The sequence below is a fragment of the Microchirus variegatus genome (genome assembly GCF_963457635.1).
Source record: "Microchirus variegatus genome assembly, chromosome: 4".
Classification (NCBI taxonomy): domain Eukaryota; kingdom Metazoa; phylum Chordata; class Actinopteri; order Pleuronectiformes; family Soleidae; genus Microchirus; species Microchirus variegatus.
The window spans coordinates 12,942,852-12,958,420 of record NC_139805.1 but is presented as its reverse complement, the minus strand read 5'-3'; the positions used below and the strand labels follow the sequence as shown (position 1 = coordinate 12,958,420).

General features: G+C 38.2%; 1 protein-coding gene across 1 annotated transcript in view; it reads left to right on the top strand.

Annotated features, from left to right (window-relative positions):
- opa1 (OPA1 mitochondrial dynamin like GTPase) overlaps positions 1–15,569 on the top strand; it is a 34,095-nt gene that overhangs the window by 4,888 nt on the left and 13,638 nt on the right. The window contains exons 7-29 of the mRNA XM_083888472.1: positions 971–1,120; positions 2,841–2,894; positions 3,463–3,567; positions 3,726–3,812; positions 3,918–4,031; positions 4,206–4,286; positions 4,384–4,458; positions 5,021–5,092; positions 5,584–5,683; positions 5,844–5,974; positions 6,328–6,400; positions 6,739–6,811; positions 6,895–7,010; positions 8,072–8,136; positions 8,248–8,324; positions 9,718–9,883; positions 10,445–10,597; positions 10,726–10,834; positions 11,141–11,220; positions 11,302–11,442; positions 11,548–11,664; positions 11,760–11,853; positions 12,437–12,547. Coding sequence (XP_083744598.1) covers positions 971–1,120; positions 2,841–2,894; positions 3,463–3,567; positions 3,726–3,812; positions 3,918–4,031; positions 4,206–4,286; positions 4,384–4,458; positions 5,021–5,092; positions 5,584–5,683; positions 5,844–5,974; positions 6,328–6,400; positions 6,739–6,811; positions 6,895–7,010; positions 8,072–8,136; positions 8,248–8,324; positions 9,718–9,883; positions 10,445–10,597; positions 10,726–10,834; positions 11,141–11,220; positions 11,302–11,442; positions 11,548–11,664; positions 11,760–11,853; positions 12,437–12,547 — 2,344 coding nt within the window. The remainder of the gene's footprint in view (positions 1–970; positions 1,121–2,840; positions 2,895–3,462; positions 3,568–3,725; positions 3,813–3,917; positions 4,032–4,205; positions 4,287–4,383; positions 4,459–5,020; positions 5,093–5,583; positions 5,684–5,843; positions 5,975–6,327; positions 6,401–6,738; positions 6,812–6,894; positions 7,011–8,071; positions 8,137–8,247; positions 8,325–9,717; positions 9,884–10,444; positions 10,598–10,725; positions 10,835–11,140; positions 11,221–11,301; positions 11,443–11,547; positions 11,665–11,759; positions 11,854–12,436; positions 12,548–15,569) is intronic.

Below are 15,569 nucleotides of genomic sequence, written 5' to 3'. Positions count from 1 at the left end.
CAGCAGTTAAAATGATAGTCTCCTCTCCTATCCCATGCTTTTTGTCTGCAATTATGGTCTCCAACATGAACTTCTATATTATATTGTTAACTTCAAAACACATTTTAACTCATTGGCTGCCAGCCATTTTCAGTGCAGAATTACCAAGTGGTTTACAGTATTTTTGACTGATTTTCCAAGACCCACAAATGAGGGTGTTCTATGACTGTAAACACCAAATCTACCAAAAGAAAGGGTAGACTCTCGTCTAAACAGCCAATGAGTTAATATCTATCATGTACAGTTTACAGAGAAAAAAAGCAACATACTGTGGATTATTGCACACTTAAGTCATGTTGGGGACCCCTGAACCAAAGCATTCTTCACCTGCTGCTGTACATAATGCTTTGTGCTTTATTCCAAATAGCGCAACGCTTGCTTTGCTTATTTGATCATCATCATCTTCAACATCAGATATATATTTAGATTTGCCCTACAACATTCTGAAACACTGTGGACTCAACTGATGGTTTATATTTCCCGCTGACTGCTATTATAATAGTTTCAGAGTTGTCTGAATCATTGATCCTGCATAATTGCAAGGAAAGGGAGCAGAGTCACTGTTGTTGCCACTTGTGGAGAGAGGTGCTCATTGTGGTATTAGTTGCCTCTTCTGCCTTCAGTCTGGCAAAGTTTGGAACCTCCCTTTAGCGCCTGAGAGAGGCTAACTTTGTTAGGTCACGCTGATGATGGTGGCAAGATTACCAAAATACCAAAGATCTTGACTCTGTTAAACTTGTGCCTTGACAGAATCGTGATTCTGCAGCATGAACAGCAGCACTGCCATTGACTGAGACACAGACTCGTTTTCTCCTGTTCTAGTCTTGTTATGGATGCAGCTCTGGCCTGCGTGGCTCACCAGCACAGTGGCTGGTTGTTGTGTTTTTTTTTGCTGCTCCTACCTTTCTCTCACTATGATGCACCTCAGCAGGGTCTGCTTGGGGAGCTCATTCTTATTCAGCAGCAGATCCAACGGCACGAGGAGGAGGTCCGGCGGGCCGCGGCAGCCAATAGTGTTCGTTCCCCGCCACCAGAGTCTGCTCCCAGTCCGCCTCCAAACCCCCCTCAGCAGACACGCAAGGTGAAGGTCTCACCCCTCGTAGATCCGTCCTATCCTACAAATGGCTCCTGATAGACCACAACCGTAGAAACCGTATATATTCGAGAATTTAGTTTCCACAAGAAAACATCAGAGAAACCGTGAAGGGCAGTCCCGATTGTCTCTGGACACGTTTCCAGTCACTTGCAGGTTCAAGGTCTGGACTTCACCCAGCATCACTGATAAGTGTGGGTGGATATGCTCAGTTTGTATTTAAGATGTGGGGATATTTAATAATCACAGCAACAAAGTCAACATTCTGGTGGTCACAGTATGTGGAGAATAGACCTGGACTGGTCATTTTAATTGTCATACACAATACTTTATATAATGAGAAGTATTCTTGTTGGTACGAGTACTTTCTGTTAGTCCCTGACATACAGCTGATGGAGGACATACCATACCATAATTAACACAATAACACATTTCAGTGCTATGGCCGTGCCATATTTACTACTACTTAGCTGACTTTGTGTTTACATTGTCCATCACACAAAATTAAATTGAGTTAAACGTAAAGTCCTTTATATTATTCCCACTGCAGTGGATTACATTATATTTTACTTTAATTCATTCATTGTCTACCGCTTTATCCTCCACATGGGGGGTCGTGGCGGGGCTGGAGCCAATCCCAGCTGACATAAGGAGACAGGCGAGGTACACCCTGGATAGATTCAGCATTCACACCTACAGTCATTTTAGATTGCCAACTTGGAAAACATGCAAACTCCACACAGAAAATCCCTCAGTCAAACTGGGATTCGAACCGGTGACCCTCTTGCTGTGAGGCAACAATGCTAGTAGCCTATATTTTACAGTCCCCTCTTTAGTTTTAGATTTTTAAAATAATCCCAAAGTTTGTGAGGCTGTGCTTTGTCGGTGGGCTGTGTATATGATGTGCACGGTCCTTCTTAGTTTGACTCCAGAGGTGACGTAGAAGCTTAGTCTCACTCGTGCAAAAGAATGGATAGTCTTTTTAATAGTGCTTTCTTTATTTATTTACAATGTACAGAGACACTGCATGAAGGGGAGTGGCAACTTGCTGCATGGTGTGCGATTCACTTTTTGTAACTAACAATGAGGATGCATAAATTTTCTTTTAAAAAAAAAGCTCATTCTGTTATCAACATCACAGGAGAGATCTTTGACCATGTAAGAGTTATAAAACACTGGTAGTACATATTGCTTGATAGTCATTTACTGCACAATTTTGTTGTAATATAGTGAAGAAATTGTTTTCCTAAATTAATTTGGTGTGTCTGTTTGTTAAATTATCTTCTTCTCTCCTGTCAGTCCATGTGTGCCGTGTGTCTCCACCTTTCTTTCCTGGTTGTCATCCCACCAAAGCTGTTGCATTTATCAATAATTCATAATCATGTGATTTTAAGACAAATCGAGCTGTAATGAATGAATCATATTGGTATTGAATTAATCCGTTTGTGCTTGTTTTTCTTAAATGGAGCTTGTTGATCAAAGTTCAGTGATTTCAGAATGAGTGGTTTCTGCCTGATATCTGAGTTTGTTCTTCTGTTCATGCATTAACTTGACTTTCACCTCTGATTCTCTCTCTGTAATACAGTGTGCTGGGATTTCATGCTTGTGAAGTTGCACAATCAGTGTAATGGAAACCCTTTATTTCAAAGAATGAAAAGTAAATATTAACATAGTTTGTCGCTGTTCTTTTTTCATCTTTAACCTGTAGTCCTCAGACAAAGAAAAGGTAGACCAGCTTCAAGAAGAACTTCTACGCACACAGGTATAGTAGATTTCATCAAGCTTTCTATGAATCTATTATGTACTAAACTAAAGCTTCTTTGTCCCTTTATTTTAAAATACTGGTTTTATGTCTTAGTGAAATGAAATTGACAAGCTCTGGACAAGCTGTAAATTAGGTTATGATCATAAATAGATTATGATCAGCTAGATTTTATAGTGAGTAAGTGAAGACAAAAAGAAAACTCACTTTAACCTCAGGTGACTTTGAGCATTTAGACAAAACCAGATAAATATTGACAACAAACGAAGACGAGATTACTTCCCCCTCGAGTTATGGTGGTGCAGTGCTTATCCCACAGAGGGCGCTAAATCTTAAGCAGTTGACTTGTTGAGTGACAAATGGCAAAAAATGCTTTTGTAATAAAAAGGTAACTATTAAGTGCTCATGTTCTGTCAAATAATAACATTTTATTATAATAATATTAAATAATATATTATATATAACAATATTTTAATTATAATAAAAACCTTACCTTAATTGTTGCCTGTGAAGTGCATGTAAAAATGTTGAACTGATTGTTGATTGAAAACTACTTTTTATTCCATAGTTAAAATATCAGCGCATGCTGGAAAGACTGGAGAAGGAGAATAAAGAGTTAAGGAAAGTAGTGCTGCAAAAGGATGATAAGGGGATTCACCAAAGGAAGGTGAAGGTAGGTCTCAAAATACAAACACATAAAACAAAAACAGTAACCTGAAAAAGCTCCACCTTTCTCTTTCTTGGGATTTAATTGTTGTACATTTTATTTATTTTTTGCTTGCTGTAATCTTTTCCGTATTTCTTGAAAAAATTTTGTGTCTCCTGATGTAGAAATCCCTTATTGACCTGTATTCTGAAGTCCTGGACATCTTGTCTGACTATGATGCCAACTACAACACACAGGATCACCTGCCCAGGGTAAGAAGCAGTCAAATTTAGTTAATTGTTCAATAAAAATGCAGTGCATTTATTTTTAGAGGTTTATTCTCATCAGATACCTAAATCTGTTTCCTTGTGTTCCAGGTGGTTGTGGTTGGGGATCAGAGTGCTGGAAAGACCAGTGTGCTGGAAATGATAGCTCAGGCCAGGATCTTCCCTCGAGGCTCAGGAGAGATGATGACACGTTCTCCTGTAAAGGTAAGTAGAGTCAGCATGGATGAATATTTGCATAGTCATCTCCGTAAGGGTGTAAAAATCTATTACTATTAAGTATATGATTATGCTATTTTTAAGGTGATAATGACACCCTGTTTATTGTTATGTTTTGAAACACAGCAAAGCTTTTTAATAAACCTCATGTTCTCTCTGTAGGTGACGCTAAGCGAAGGACCCCACCATGTGGCCATGTTCAAGGACAGCGGCAGAGAGTTTGATCTCACTAAGGAGGATGATGTAAGTCACGATGGCATTCACTTCATCCTCCCAATATTTGCAAAGCTTGAACTTGTTTACTCAAAGTTCCACTTGTTTTTCTCCCTGTGTCCTGCAGCTCGCTGCTCTGAGGCGCGAGATTGAGCTGAGGATGAGGAAGAGTGTGAAGGAGGGACAGACAGTCAGCCCTGAGGTGGGACATATCACTTCAGTCTCAGTTTATTCAACAAAATAACGAGTTAAATACATACATAATATTTATGTATTTAACTCGTTATTTTGTTTATACATATTGTATTGTTTATACATATTATTTTGTTTATTTATATTATACAAATCAATGAAAGAGTCATGTGAAATGGGACACCCTAATAGTCTCTATGGAGCTTTGCAGCAGGGACCCAACTATGAAGTATAATGTCTAAGTATACAACTGTTATCACACCATCTACAACTGAAAACACACACGGATAGTAATAATTATAATTACAACCAAATCTAAAAAACTAACCACAACCTGTTATATAAACTAATGATCCCAAGACATTTTTTTATTAGTCTAGACTGGTATGATACTATCAAGATAGACACAAGGTACATGAAGTCGTCTCTAATCATAAGAAGATTACAAAGTAGACTACATTAGTTAATTTATAAGCTCCAGTCATTTAGGCTGTTAACACTGATAATAAGAGCTGATAATGGTTTACTTCTATAATAATATTAAATACTATTGTGTTATCTCTGCACATCAGACAATATCCTTGAGTGTCAAAGGTCCTGGGATCCAGAGGATGGTGCTTGTTGACCTACCAGGTGTCATCAGTGTGAGTATTCATGCATGTGTTTATACATTTATTTTACCAAAGTAGTGTACTAAGTTCTAACTCGAATACTGTTTTAGTAATCTTATTATTACCTCTCAAGAGTGTTCTGTTTTTGAGCACGTTAGTCTGTTTGTATTTCTGTCTGTGAGTAGCATGTCAAAAAGTAAAGGACAGATTTTAATGAAATCAAATGGGGGTGTAGGCTATGGCCCAAAAAAGAAATGTATTAGATTTTGTCCGGTGAGAAAAACATTTTAATGAACGGTTTTGGGTTCAGGAATTCTTATTTTTTGCTTATTTAGTTTGCTTTCTCTTGTTACTATAGGTTTCAATATTCTGAACAGGGAGTTTTTAGATGACATCTGTTATCATGCTGTTTAAACTACTGCTGTCCCTTGTCTAAAATTGTTGCCTAAAATTAAACCTAGTTGACCAAACGTTGTTATTAACCAATTCTGCCATATTTTTTTTTTACTATATGTCTGACTCAGACGGTGACGACTGGCATGGCATCAGACACCAAGGAAACCATTTTCAGTATGAGCAGAGCCTACATGCAGAACCCCAATGCAATAATCCTCTGTATTCAGGGTGAGCCATCAATCTAATCTATTTCCAATTATATATACAAGTTAGTGTCTAGTGTTACAATTAGCTTTCTTGAGCAAAGCATCACATTTTTATTGAATTCATACACTTAATATATAATATAATGTATATGTCTCTTGTGGCCTTTGCTCCTTCTGTTCAGATGGCAGTGTTGATGCAGAGCGCAGTATTGTAACTGACTTGGTTAGCCAGATGGACCCCCAGGGAAAGAGGACCATCTTTGTCCTGACCAAGGTGGACTTGGCTGAGAAGAACCTGGCAAGCCCGAGCAGGGTATTTAGACCTCTAGTACAAGTCATACAACAACCATTGTATTATAATGAATATTATTTACTTTGTGTGCTAATACTGTGACTAATGTATGAATCTTTATTATTGACGGCCATTGTTATTAATTATGAAGTTAAAATATACAAATAATGAGCAAAATCGTGACACTACTGCATCTCTGGTTAAAAAATATGGTCAACTTGCTGATAACTGAGTGGTGACAGTATGCAAACTCTCCACCAGATGGCCCTCTGGTGCTTTGGTTTTAACCAGATTATCCCTCAACATGCCACTGTTTATTGAGCACTCAGTGCAGATTTAACAGTTTAAATCATGTTTTTCGCAAATCACTTCAGATCCAGCAAATAGTGGAAGGAAAGCTGTTCCCCATGAAGGCCCTGGGATACTTTGCAGTAGTGACAGGCAAAGGTGACATTTATTACTTAATAATCAATTTGTGGTGCATTAACTCTCTCAGTATTTAAAGAGAAACACTCAAGATTATTATTATTATTATATCATTTTGTTAATGTTACTAACTCTGGTAGCCAGAGCTTGCTGATCATTCATGGGGTTTTACCAATATATTGTTGTTTGTGGGGATCTTTTGCTTTGTTAAACCTGAATTATTATAATAAAAAAATAATAACAAGAACAATAATAATAATAAAAAACACAAACTGAAACATGATAAATCCCTTTAAGAAAACACCATGACATGAATTGTCCTTTGCTCACTTTTGGCTCTGCTGTTTACTTGTCTACAGGGAGCAGTGCTGAAAGCATAGACTCGATTAAAGACTACGAGGAGGACTTCTTCCAGAACTCCAGATTATTGAGGTAAGGCATTCGTGATTCACCAAACATTTATGCTGCATCATAATCAATTGAACGTTGACAATTAATGTATTAATTTTCTTTAGGGACGGCATGTTGAAGGCCCATCAGGTGACCACAAAGAACCTGAGCCTGGCTGTCTCCGACTGCTTTTGGAAGATGGTTAGAGAGTCTGTTGAGCAGCAGGCGGATGTCTTTAAAGGTATAAGTGAGCTTTAAACATGTGTACAATATTATCCAGTTTCTGTTAGAAGGTGTGATTCTCAAACCTTGTTATGTATGGCAATTAGAGGAAGTTAATGTCCAAAGCCCTTATATGGAGTCTGGCTTGTTTTAAAAGTGTGAATCAGCCAGGTGGGATTTTATTTATTGACCACTTTGTGTATAAGCACTTGAACCTATCAATTATGCTGCACAGGGAACAGGTGCTGCTGTTCCTGCTATTCTCCCTGCTCCTGATCTTACCCTTAATCAGCCCATCTTGCCACACTTTTCCACTCTTTCAGTCCTACCTTCCATGTGCAATTAGTCTAGACAATTACAAGCCCATTGCTAACTGCACTGGAGATTTATGGCCATGAGACTGCAGGTCCCATAAGCCCATTGTGTAGCGTATCGATCCATGGCCCATCAAATTACACACAGCCAGCCTCAGTCGTCTGTGCTTGGCGCCACCACGGTACCACAAACCACCAATTAGCTTAATCTCCACTGTGGATAGGGAGCTGTGGAAAGGGACAGCGAGCTTTGTGTGTGTGTATATATCTGTATTTCTCTGTGTGCATATGTGAGAACTAAAACTCCTGACTTTTGATAAAGTGTTTGTGATCGGCCCCATCCCCTCTACTCCTTAGGGACCAGTTAAGAGAGAGAGCGTGCAAAGTCCTCGCACACTTTTATTAAAGGATCGACACCATTAGCCGTCTAAAAGCTCCCCATATGTCATATGCAGTAAAAACAAAGCAGGCTCTGTCCCTGTAAGATCATGGTCTGTTGATTATAGAGAACGGCTGTTCAATGAAGCATAACGTCACAAATGAAAAGAGATTGAAACATTCAGGAGATTAATTTCACTTAAGCGTGATGAGACACACCTGAGAAATGACATACAACATGGTAGATTTGTTAAGAAATAATGCAACTGTTCCAAAAAGTGTTTGTTGTGGAATCACCTGAATGCATGTCACACATGTCACAGTTGAAGGTTATACTTGAAAAGGATTTATTCAAATCAGATATTTACTGTCATTTTTTGCTCGTCAGCATCCCGTTTCAATTTGGAGACAGAATGGAAGAACAACTACCCTCGACTGAGAGAGCTGGACAGGGTGAGACATTAATGCAGGATGTCCTTCTAAAAATACTGTTGCGAAAAATGTCTTTGAAAGGAAAGAAAATGTACATATTAATATATGTAAATGTATGTTGTATTTTTGCAGAATGAACTATATGAAAAGGCCAAAAATGAAATCTTGGATGAAGTCATTAGTTTGAGTCAAGTGACCCCACAACACTGGTAAGTTAAGGATGAGTTATAGAATATCTCTATTATCCAAATACACATACTATAAATATTTTTAGAGGTTTTAGAAATAATGGCAGATAATTAGTACCAGGTTTCCTTGGCCAATCTGATAAAATACAATTGTTTAATGATAATACATAATACAATAATTGCTAACACTAATGGTCTCTGTCTATCTAATTTAGATGTTATGTCTGCACAGCAGTGTAATTACACATATTTTATTTTCAATAAAAACAATGTATAGACTAAATATTAAATACATTGAAAATAAAATGTTAGTCACTTGGCAACATTTATCAAGTTTTTCAGTATAAAAGTACTTTTTATCCCGATCAGTCTACCTCTATATATTTATCTTAATTTGGGATTCAGTGAACTTCATCTTTACTAATACACTGTTTCGTCCTGGACTTGAGTCAGAAGTCGTCCTATTGTGAATATAGATAGGTGCTAATTTTAATATTTTTAGCCATTCTTGTATTTGCAGAATGTAGAATATCAGACCTAATGGGCTGTCGCCTGGAGGGCACTGAACTTTGTAAAATTTACTTCTGGAAGACAATTAGATGATGTATTTGCAGCTGGTACAGGATTTAGTTGAAAGCTATTTTGAGGGCAGTCTGCTGGTTTTTCTCTGGATGAATTTCCTTGTATATGAACATTGAACTATACCTCACTTCCAGTGAGGAAAACCTTGATAAAAAAAAAGATGTATGCATGGTGGCTGTCCCCAGTGTGCGTGCCATCAGTTCTCTCAGATCAATATTCTGATGAATTGCCCATGGACGAGAACAGGGGTGGCCCTCTTAGCCAGCCACCAGCCAGCACTATTGAAGAAAACACCTATTGACAATGAGGAGTGCTATCCTGAACAAAAGGAGAGCCTAATGAAATATGAGCATGCGTTTATGATAAATGGGAGAGGTGCAACACTGCTCTGATCTCAGGGGAACCTGAATAGGTTTTGTTCCATTGTCACACTGCTGTTGAGTGAGAGAGAGTGAGAGTGTGGATGCTTTAAGCCACTAATAGGATCGTACTTAACTGAAGCTGTATCGGAATCTACAGTCAAGTGCAATTGTAGTAGGACCGACTACTACAACTGAAAGCAGCTCAGCTATGGATGATCCCTCTTCACTCGTCATTTTCAAGTCCCAATTAGTCGCTTAAGTGAACTGAGCCGAACACCTAAAAGCAACTTTGTTTGGAGTGGATAAATCTCACATCTGAAACAAACAATAACCAAAACCTTAAAAAAGGTTACATGTCAACATGTTTGTTATCAAAAATATTGTGTTTTACTAGAACAGTTAAAATGAAGAGGTACTAATCAAGTTTAATTTCTTTTAAAATGCTATTTATTTATTTTTTACCCCTGAAGGGAGGCCATCCTACAGAAGAAATTGTGGGAACGTGTTTCCACCCATGTAATTGAGAACATCTACTTGCCTGCTGCCCAAACTGTGGACTCGGGTACCTTTAACACCACTGTAGACATCAAGCTGAAGCAGTGGACTGACAAGCAGCTTCCTCACAAAGCACTGGAGGTAAAACAGACTTTACTAAGAACAAATTCAACAGACAACTGGTCATATTATAATGAGGGATGGGAATTTCAAGGAAAATTGGGATCATTAGGGATTATCAAATTGCATATTCATATTGATGCATTTAAGATGCATTCAATGATCCTGGTAAATGTCAGCGAGGAACCCACAGCAATTTTAGGCTTTTAGAGTGGCTTCAAGATGCATTCAATAAACCTTGGAAATATCATCGCTTCCTGAATAGCTGCCTTAATTGATAAACTTTATAATCAAATTAATAATCGAAAAATATTCATTCGAGAGTATCATAATATAATAATAGTAATAATAATGGATGTGATAATAAATTGGATGTGAATCAGTACATTAGATTTTGTGTTTCTTCCACATATACTGTATGCTATGTTAAAATTCTGCTGTTGAGTAATTACTGAATTATATGTTTCATGAAATGTTATGTTTTGCTACATAGTGTTGGCTTTGTAAGACATTTTCAATGAGGCAGTGTCCTTCTGTTATTATAATCCTTTTCTTTTTCCAAAACACTTGTCACCCTGTCAGGTTGCCTGGGAGACACTGCAGGAGGAGTTTGCCCGCTTCATGGCTGAATACAAAGGCAAAGACCAGGACGACATTTTTGACAAGCTGAAGGAAGCTGTGAAGGACGAGAGCATCAAGAGGCACAAATGGAATGAGAGGGCCATGGACAGCCTGGTAAACACACAGTATATCCACTCACACGAGGCACAAGGATACAGAGAGCATATGTACAGGTTTATTTAATCAGTCTATTCCAAAAGCAATGAGGTTTTCTTTCTGCCCTTGATGTTTGTGTTCACCAGAGGGTAATCCAGCACAATGCCTTGGAAGACCGTTCCATCACAGACAAGCCTCAGTGGGATGCAGCAATTCAGTTCATGGAAGAAACCCTTCAGTCACGCCTCAAAGACAGTATGTTAGCCATGACTCTCCATTGAACTTCACCCCAGTGCTCAACTTTCTTCTTTATCCATCTGATATTTTAGCTTTCAAAATGTTTCATGGGTGGATGTTGCTAAGTTGTAAATTTATAATATTAGGATAATACAGATAAAATGTTTTCTCTTGAAAGCATCAAATTATAAGTTGGTCAGACATGGACTTTCCTCTGTATTATCTAGTTTATTGTGGTTATCTGTTTCCCAGCATTCTTATCGTGTGGTTGAGATAAATACTCTTAATATATGTATTTAATTTTGAATGTCTTGTCTCTTGTAGCTGACTCTGTAATCAGAGATATGGTGGGACCAGACTGGAGGCAGAGGTGGCTGAACTGGACAAATCGGACAGCAGATCAGGTCGGCATCTGAGGAGCACAAATTCCCATTTTTTTAAATGAAAAACAGTGCTCAATTCTTTTTATCTTACCTTTTTTGTAGCACATACGTAATGAAACAAAAAATGAGCTAGAGCGGTTGCTGAAGCTGCATGATGACCACACCGCGTACTTGGCCAATGATGAGGTCACCACAGTGAGGAAGAACCTTGAAGGGCGAGCGGTTGAAGTTGACCCTGGACTGGTGAGTGTAAAATATCTCTGTCTGAGCTTTTTTTTAGCAAAAGATAAATGATAAATATCTCCCTCCCATTACCTCCTGGAGTACTGACTACCTTCTTTTGGACAGATCAAGGACACATGGCATCAGCTGTATCGCCGACACTTTTTGCAGAAGGCACTGTCCCACTGTAACCTCTGCAAGAGAGGCTTTTACTACTACCAGAGACACTTTGTTGACTCTGAGGTAAGGAGTTGTATTCCTTATCAACATTCTTCTCACCTGTGTCAAATTGTTGTTGTGTGAGATTCTGAGCTGTTGGTTTGCATATTCCCTCCCAGCTGGAGTGCAATGATGTGGTACTGTTCTGGAGGATTCAGAGAATGCTGGTCATCACAGCCAACACTCTCCGACAGCAGCTCACCAACACTGAGGGTAAAGTTACTATTGGCTTATTCATTCTTAATGGTTTCCCCAATTTGCATGCACAATGAGCAACAAATCACAGCATAGTTAAATGTCAGTCCCTTTCTCCTCATGATGTTTTTTATATTTATCTATATCTGATATTCTGATGTTTAGTTGTTTCTTACTGGGACAAAGACTGTTATTATATTTACAGTTATCACTTAGTTTTAGTCCATGCATTCAGATGTAGCTTTCTTTGATGGACTTGCATTGGTGCCTTCAGTCATTTTGGTAGAGGATTCAATACTGAGTGAACTGGACAAGAGTTTTGACTTTCCTAGATATGGATTTCCAGGGGAGCTTAACAACAGTTATTATATAATTTACTGAGGGTCTACAAGCAGTTATCCAGATAATAATTCAATCGTACAATTGTTTCTACACCCAGAATGCTCAAATACATCTATTGTGAGAATAGTCAATTACCCAGTAAACAATTTAATTATGGTCAGTGTTGATTCCCTACTTCAATCACATCACAGAAAGCAAAATCCAATGCATTGTTGGTTCAAGGGAAATTGATTGTTATTCTTTATCTTCTTTTTCTCAGTGAGGCGATTGGAGAAAAATGTGAAAGAGGTACTGGATGACTTTGGGGAAGACATGGAAAAGAAGACCCATCTCATTACAGGCCGCCGAGTCCAGCTGGCTGAGGATCTCAGTAAGACGCACAGACACTTGCAAACAAAAACTTCCATAGAAGAATATACATGCGTAAATAGAAATATTATTGACCTCAGCCAAGGAGGTATATGTTTTCACCGGAGTTTATCTGTCTGTTAGCAACATAACTCCAAAAGTCACCGACAGATTTGGATGAAGTTTTCAGAAAATTTCCGCAATGAGACCAGGAACAAGTGATTACATTTTGGACATATTTTGTAGGCACTGAGCTGTCTTGGCGGAGGTCTGCACTCTCCGAGTGCTTTTCTAGTTGTGGTTTTGTTTTTGGTTAAGATTATGAGATTTTAAAATACAGTCAGTCAGCCAAACCCAGACGCTGTTATAACTATTATAGGCTGCCACATATGTATATAGTAATAAGTAAATAGTTTCATTACAAGAAATCTTAAAGTTGTCAGAAGGTGGCAGTGGTGCTTAAGGGATCTGTATTGACTCGTCTGATAAAGCAGGATTCATTCAGTAAATGGTTCATACTAATATAGAACAGACATGTTCAAATAACTGGGATGTGAATTGGCCAGCTGCTTTACTACTGTTTTCCCATACTCTTGGTAATCCTTCATGTAATACTCTGTAATTCTGTCACATCGTTTATACAGTTGTCTCACTAGGTGTTGGATTAAAATTAGGTAGTTTTTCCTTTTTTCCTTTAATGGTCACCGACCTCTTATAAGCAAAAACACCATGCTGCTCTCTGTGTGTGTGACTTTTTATATCATGTTTATGTAATGCTCTCTCTGGACATGAACATGCACATGTTGATGCTGATGATGTGTTTTTTCAGTATATTCAGACATCTGCTGTTGCGCATGGGAATTTAAGGAAAGTAGGGATGGTTTACTATTTCCTTGTCAGTCGTTGTATCGGTTAACACAGCCTTACTGGGTGTTGACATGCCCATAAAGGATGCCAAGTCTTTTTCTCTGTCTTTGTCGATTCATTATTTCTTGAGGGACTCACGCCAGTGGATAAGACAACGACAGCTGCTTTAGTTTTACCAAATGGCATATCTCTGAACATGGTAAAATATGATCATGTAAATGAAATGACTGGATTAGGTTTATTTAAATGTTTGTGAACAGTTTGGTTCCAAAATCAGATGTCTGCCACTTAAAATGATATTTTATGTAAAAGTTATGTTTATTTTATCTTAGTGAGAGTTACAGGTGTCTAAATTTGATTTTCTACAACTTACAAACACTGTGACCATATGAGTCATGCGTTATCCATTTTCTCCAGCTATGTAGTGACAGAGACTTGATTTACTGTGCTTTGCCCTCTGGCCCTGAGAAATTGCATCCGTCTGTCTGAGTCCTGCTGCCAGATATTCTAAACTTGTACATGCGGAATCCAAGTGCAGTGAAGTCCTGCTTGGACCCGCACATTTTAACATTAACCCTGTAAAGAGATATTTGTTTAAGCTCTTACATATGCATACAATCACTATTGCTTTCTTCCTTCACATGGGCTTCCTGACTACTGATTGAGGACTTGTGTTGTAAAAGGCTTGAGGTGAAAGAGTTCTCTGTGTGTGAGTGTGTGACATTTAGTTATCACCTTAAGAAAACCTTTGTGAGGACAGCCTAAACAAAGCTTTATCTCTAACCTTAACTATAACCAGTTAATGCTTAACCTGACTGCAATTCAAATCTTAGCCCTAACCTTACAGTACCTCAGAAATTGGGTTCTATCTCATTCAGACCTGGTTTTGGTCTCCATGAGAACTGCTGTCTCTGACCTGGTCAGTGTTTATGTCAGATAAAGTCCTATAGAGAGGTAACAAATACAACTACAGACACAGACATAACCCTAAATTGATTTGTTTTTCCTTTTGTTATTGACATTAACATTACTGTGCAAAAGTCTCAGGGCGCTACCAGCTTTGTTGTTTTAATGTCTGTCAAACTCTTTGTTCATTGGCACTGGATTGGAATGATGTGACTGAATCTTGGTCTTATATAGTATGAGCAAGTTGTAAAGTTTTACTTTACTTTACTCATACATGTGTATGGAATGTTCAAGCATGTCATCAATAAACCCGGTGTAATGGACTTTTCTCACAGCAGATTTGTCGACATTGCAGGGCAAACCCAGATTTTACGTGAACTGTAGAAGCTGGCAGTTGTTGTCGTTGTCGTTTTTACTATTTTCTGGATATGTTAAATTAAAGTGATGAGGAAATATTTATACAATTGTTTTATCATTGCTAAAACAACACATCTCATGGTGGCCTAAGACTTTGGCACAGTACTGTATAAAACTATTGTGCCTTTTAGAAGACAAATGTTTATACTAACACACATCCACAGTCATATACATATTCATACAAGCATGTCAATGCATACAGGCACAGACTCATTTTCAATAACACCAGCCTAGGGGAGAGAAGAGCACACAGACACACACAGTCCTCTCTCCATTCCACACACTCTCTGGGATGCCCAGACCTGCCTGGCCTTGCAAATCCCATAAGGCAGGTCGCTCCCAAACTTTCCCAGACAGCCATGAAGTTCTCACTTCTCACCACCAAAGACTCCCCTCACAGCAGTAGATGTGTGAAAATGGTTGAAATCTGTCATGGGATCCTATAGGGTCGTAACACACCTGTTCATAAATGCACACACTTTGACAGGCTCCTGCGGTCTATTATGGGAACCATTAAACTTTGCTGGCTGTTATAGCTTAGGTTTAAGTTGTTTTACTTTCAGACTAGTAAATAATGACTTTAGAGTATGCTATCGTTTTTTATACTTAAAGACAATCTTGGCGCCAAAAATGTATTTTACAGCGTTGTCTTCGACATTTAGGTCTTTAAATTCTAACCCATTAAGACCTTTGCTGTGAACCAGGGCTGCTACGATTGTTTGATTCATTCATTCATTGCTTGATTACTAAATTAATCAGTGACTATTTTAATAATCAATGCATTTGTTTGAGTGTTTATTTGCTCCATATAACAGAGAAATTACCAAACAAGCAAACACATTCTTACATTTTAT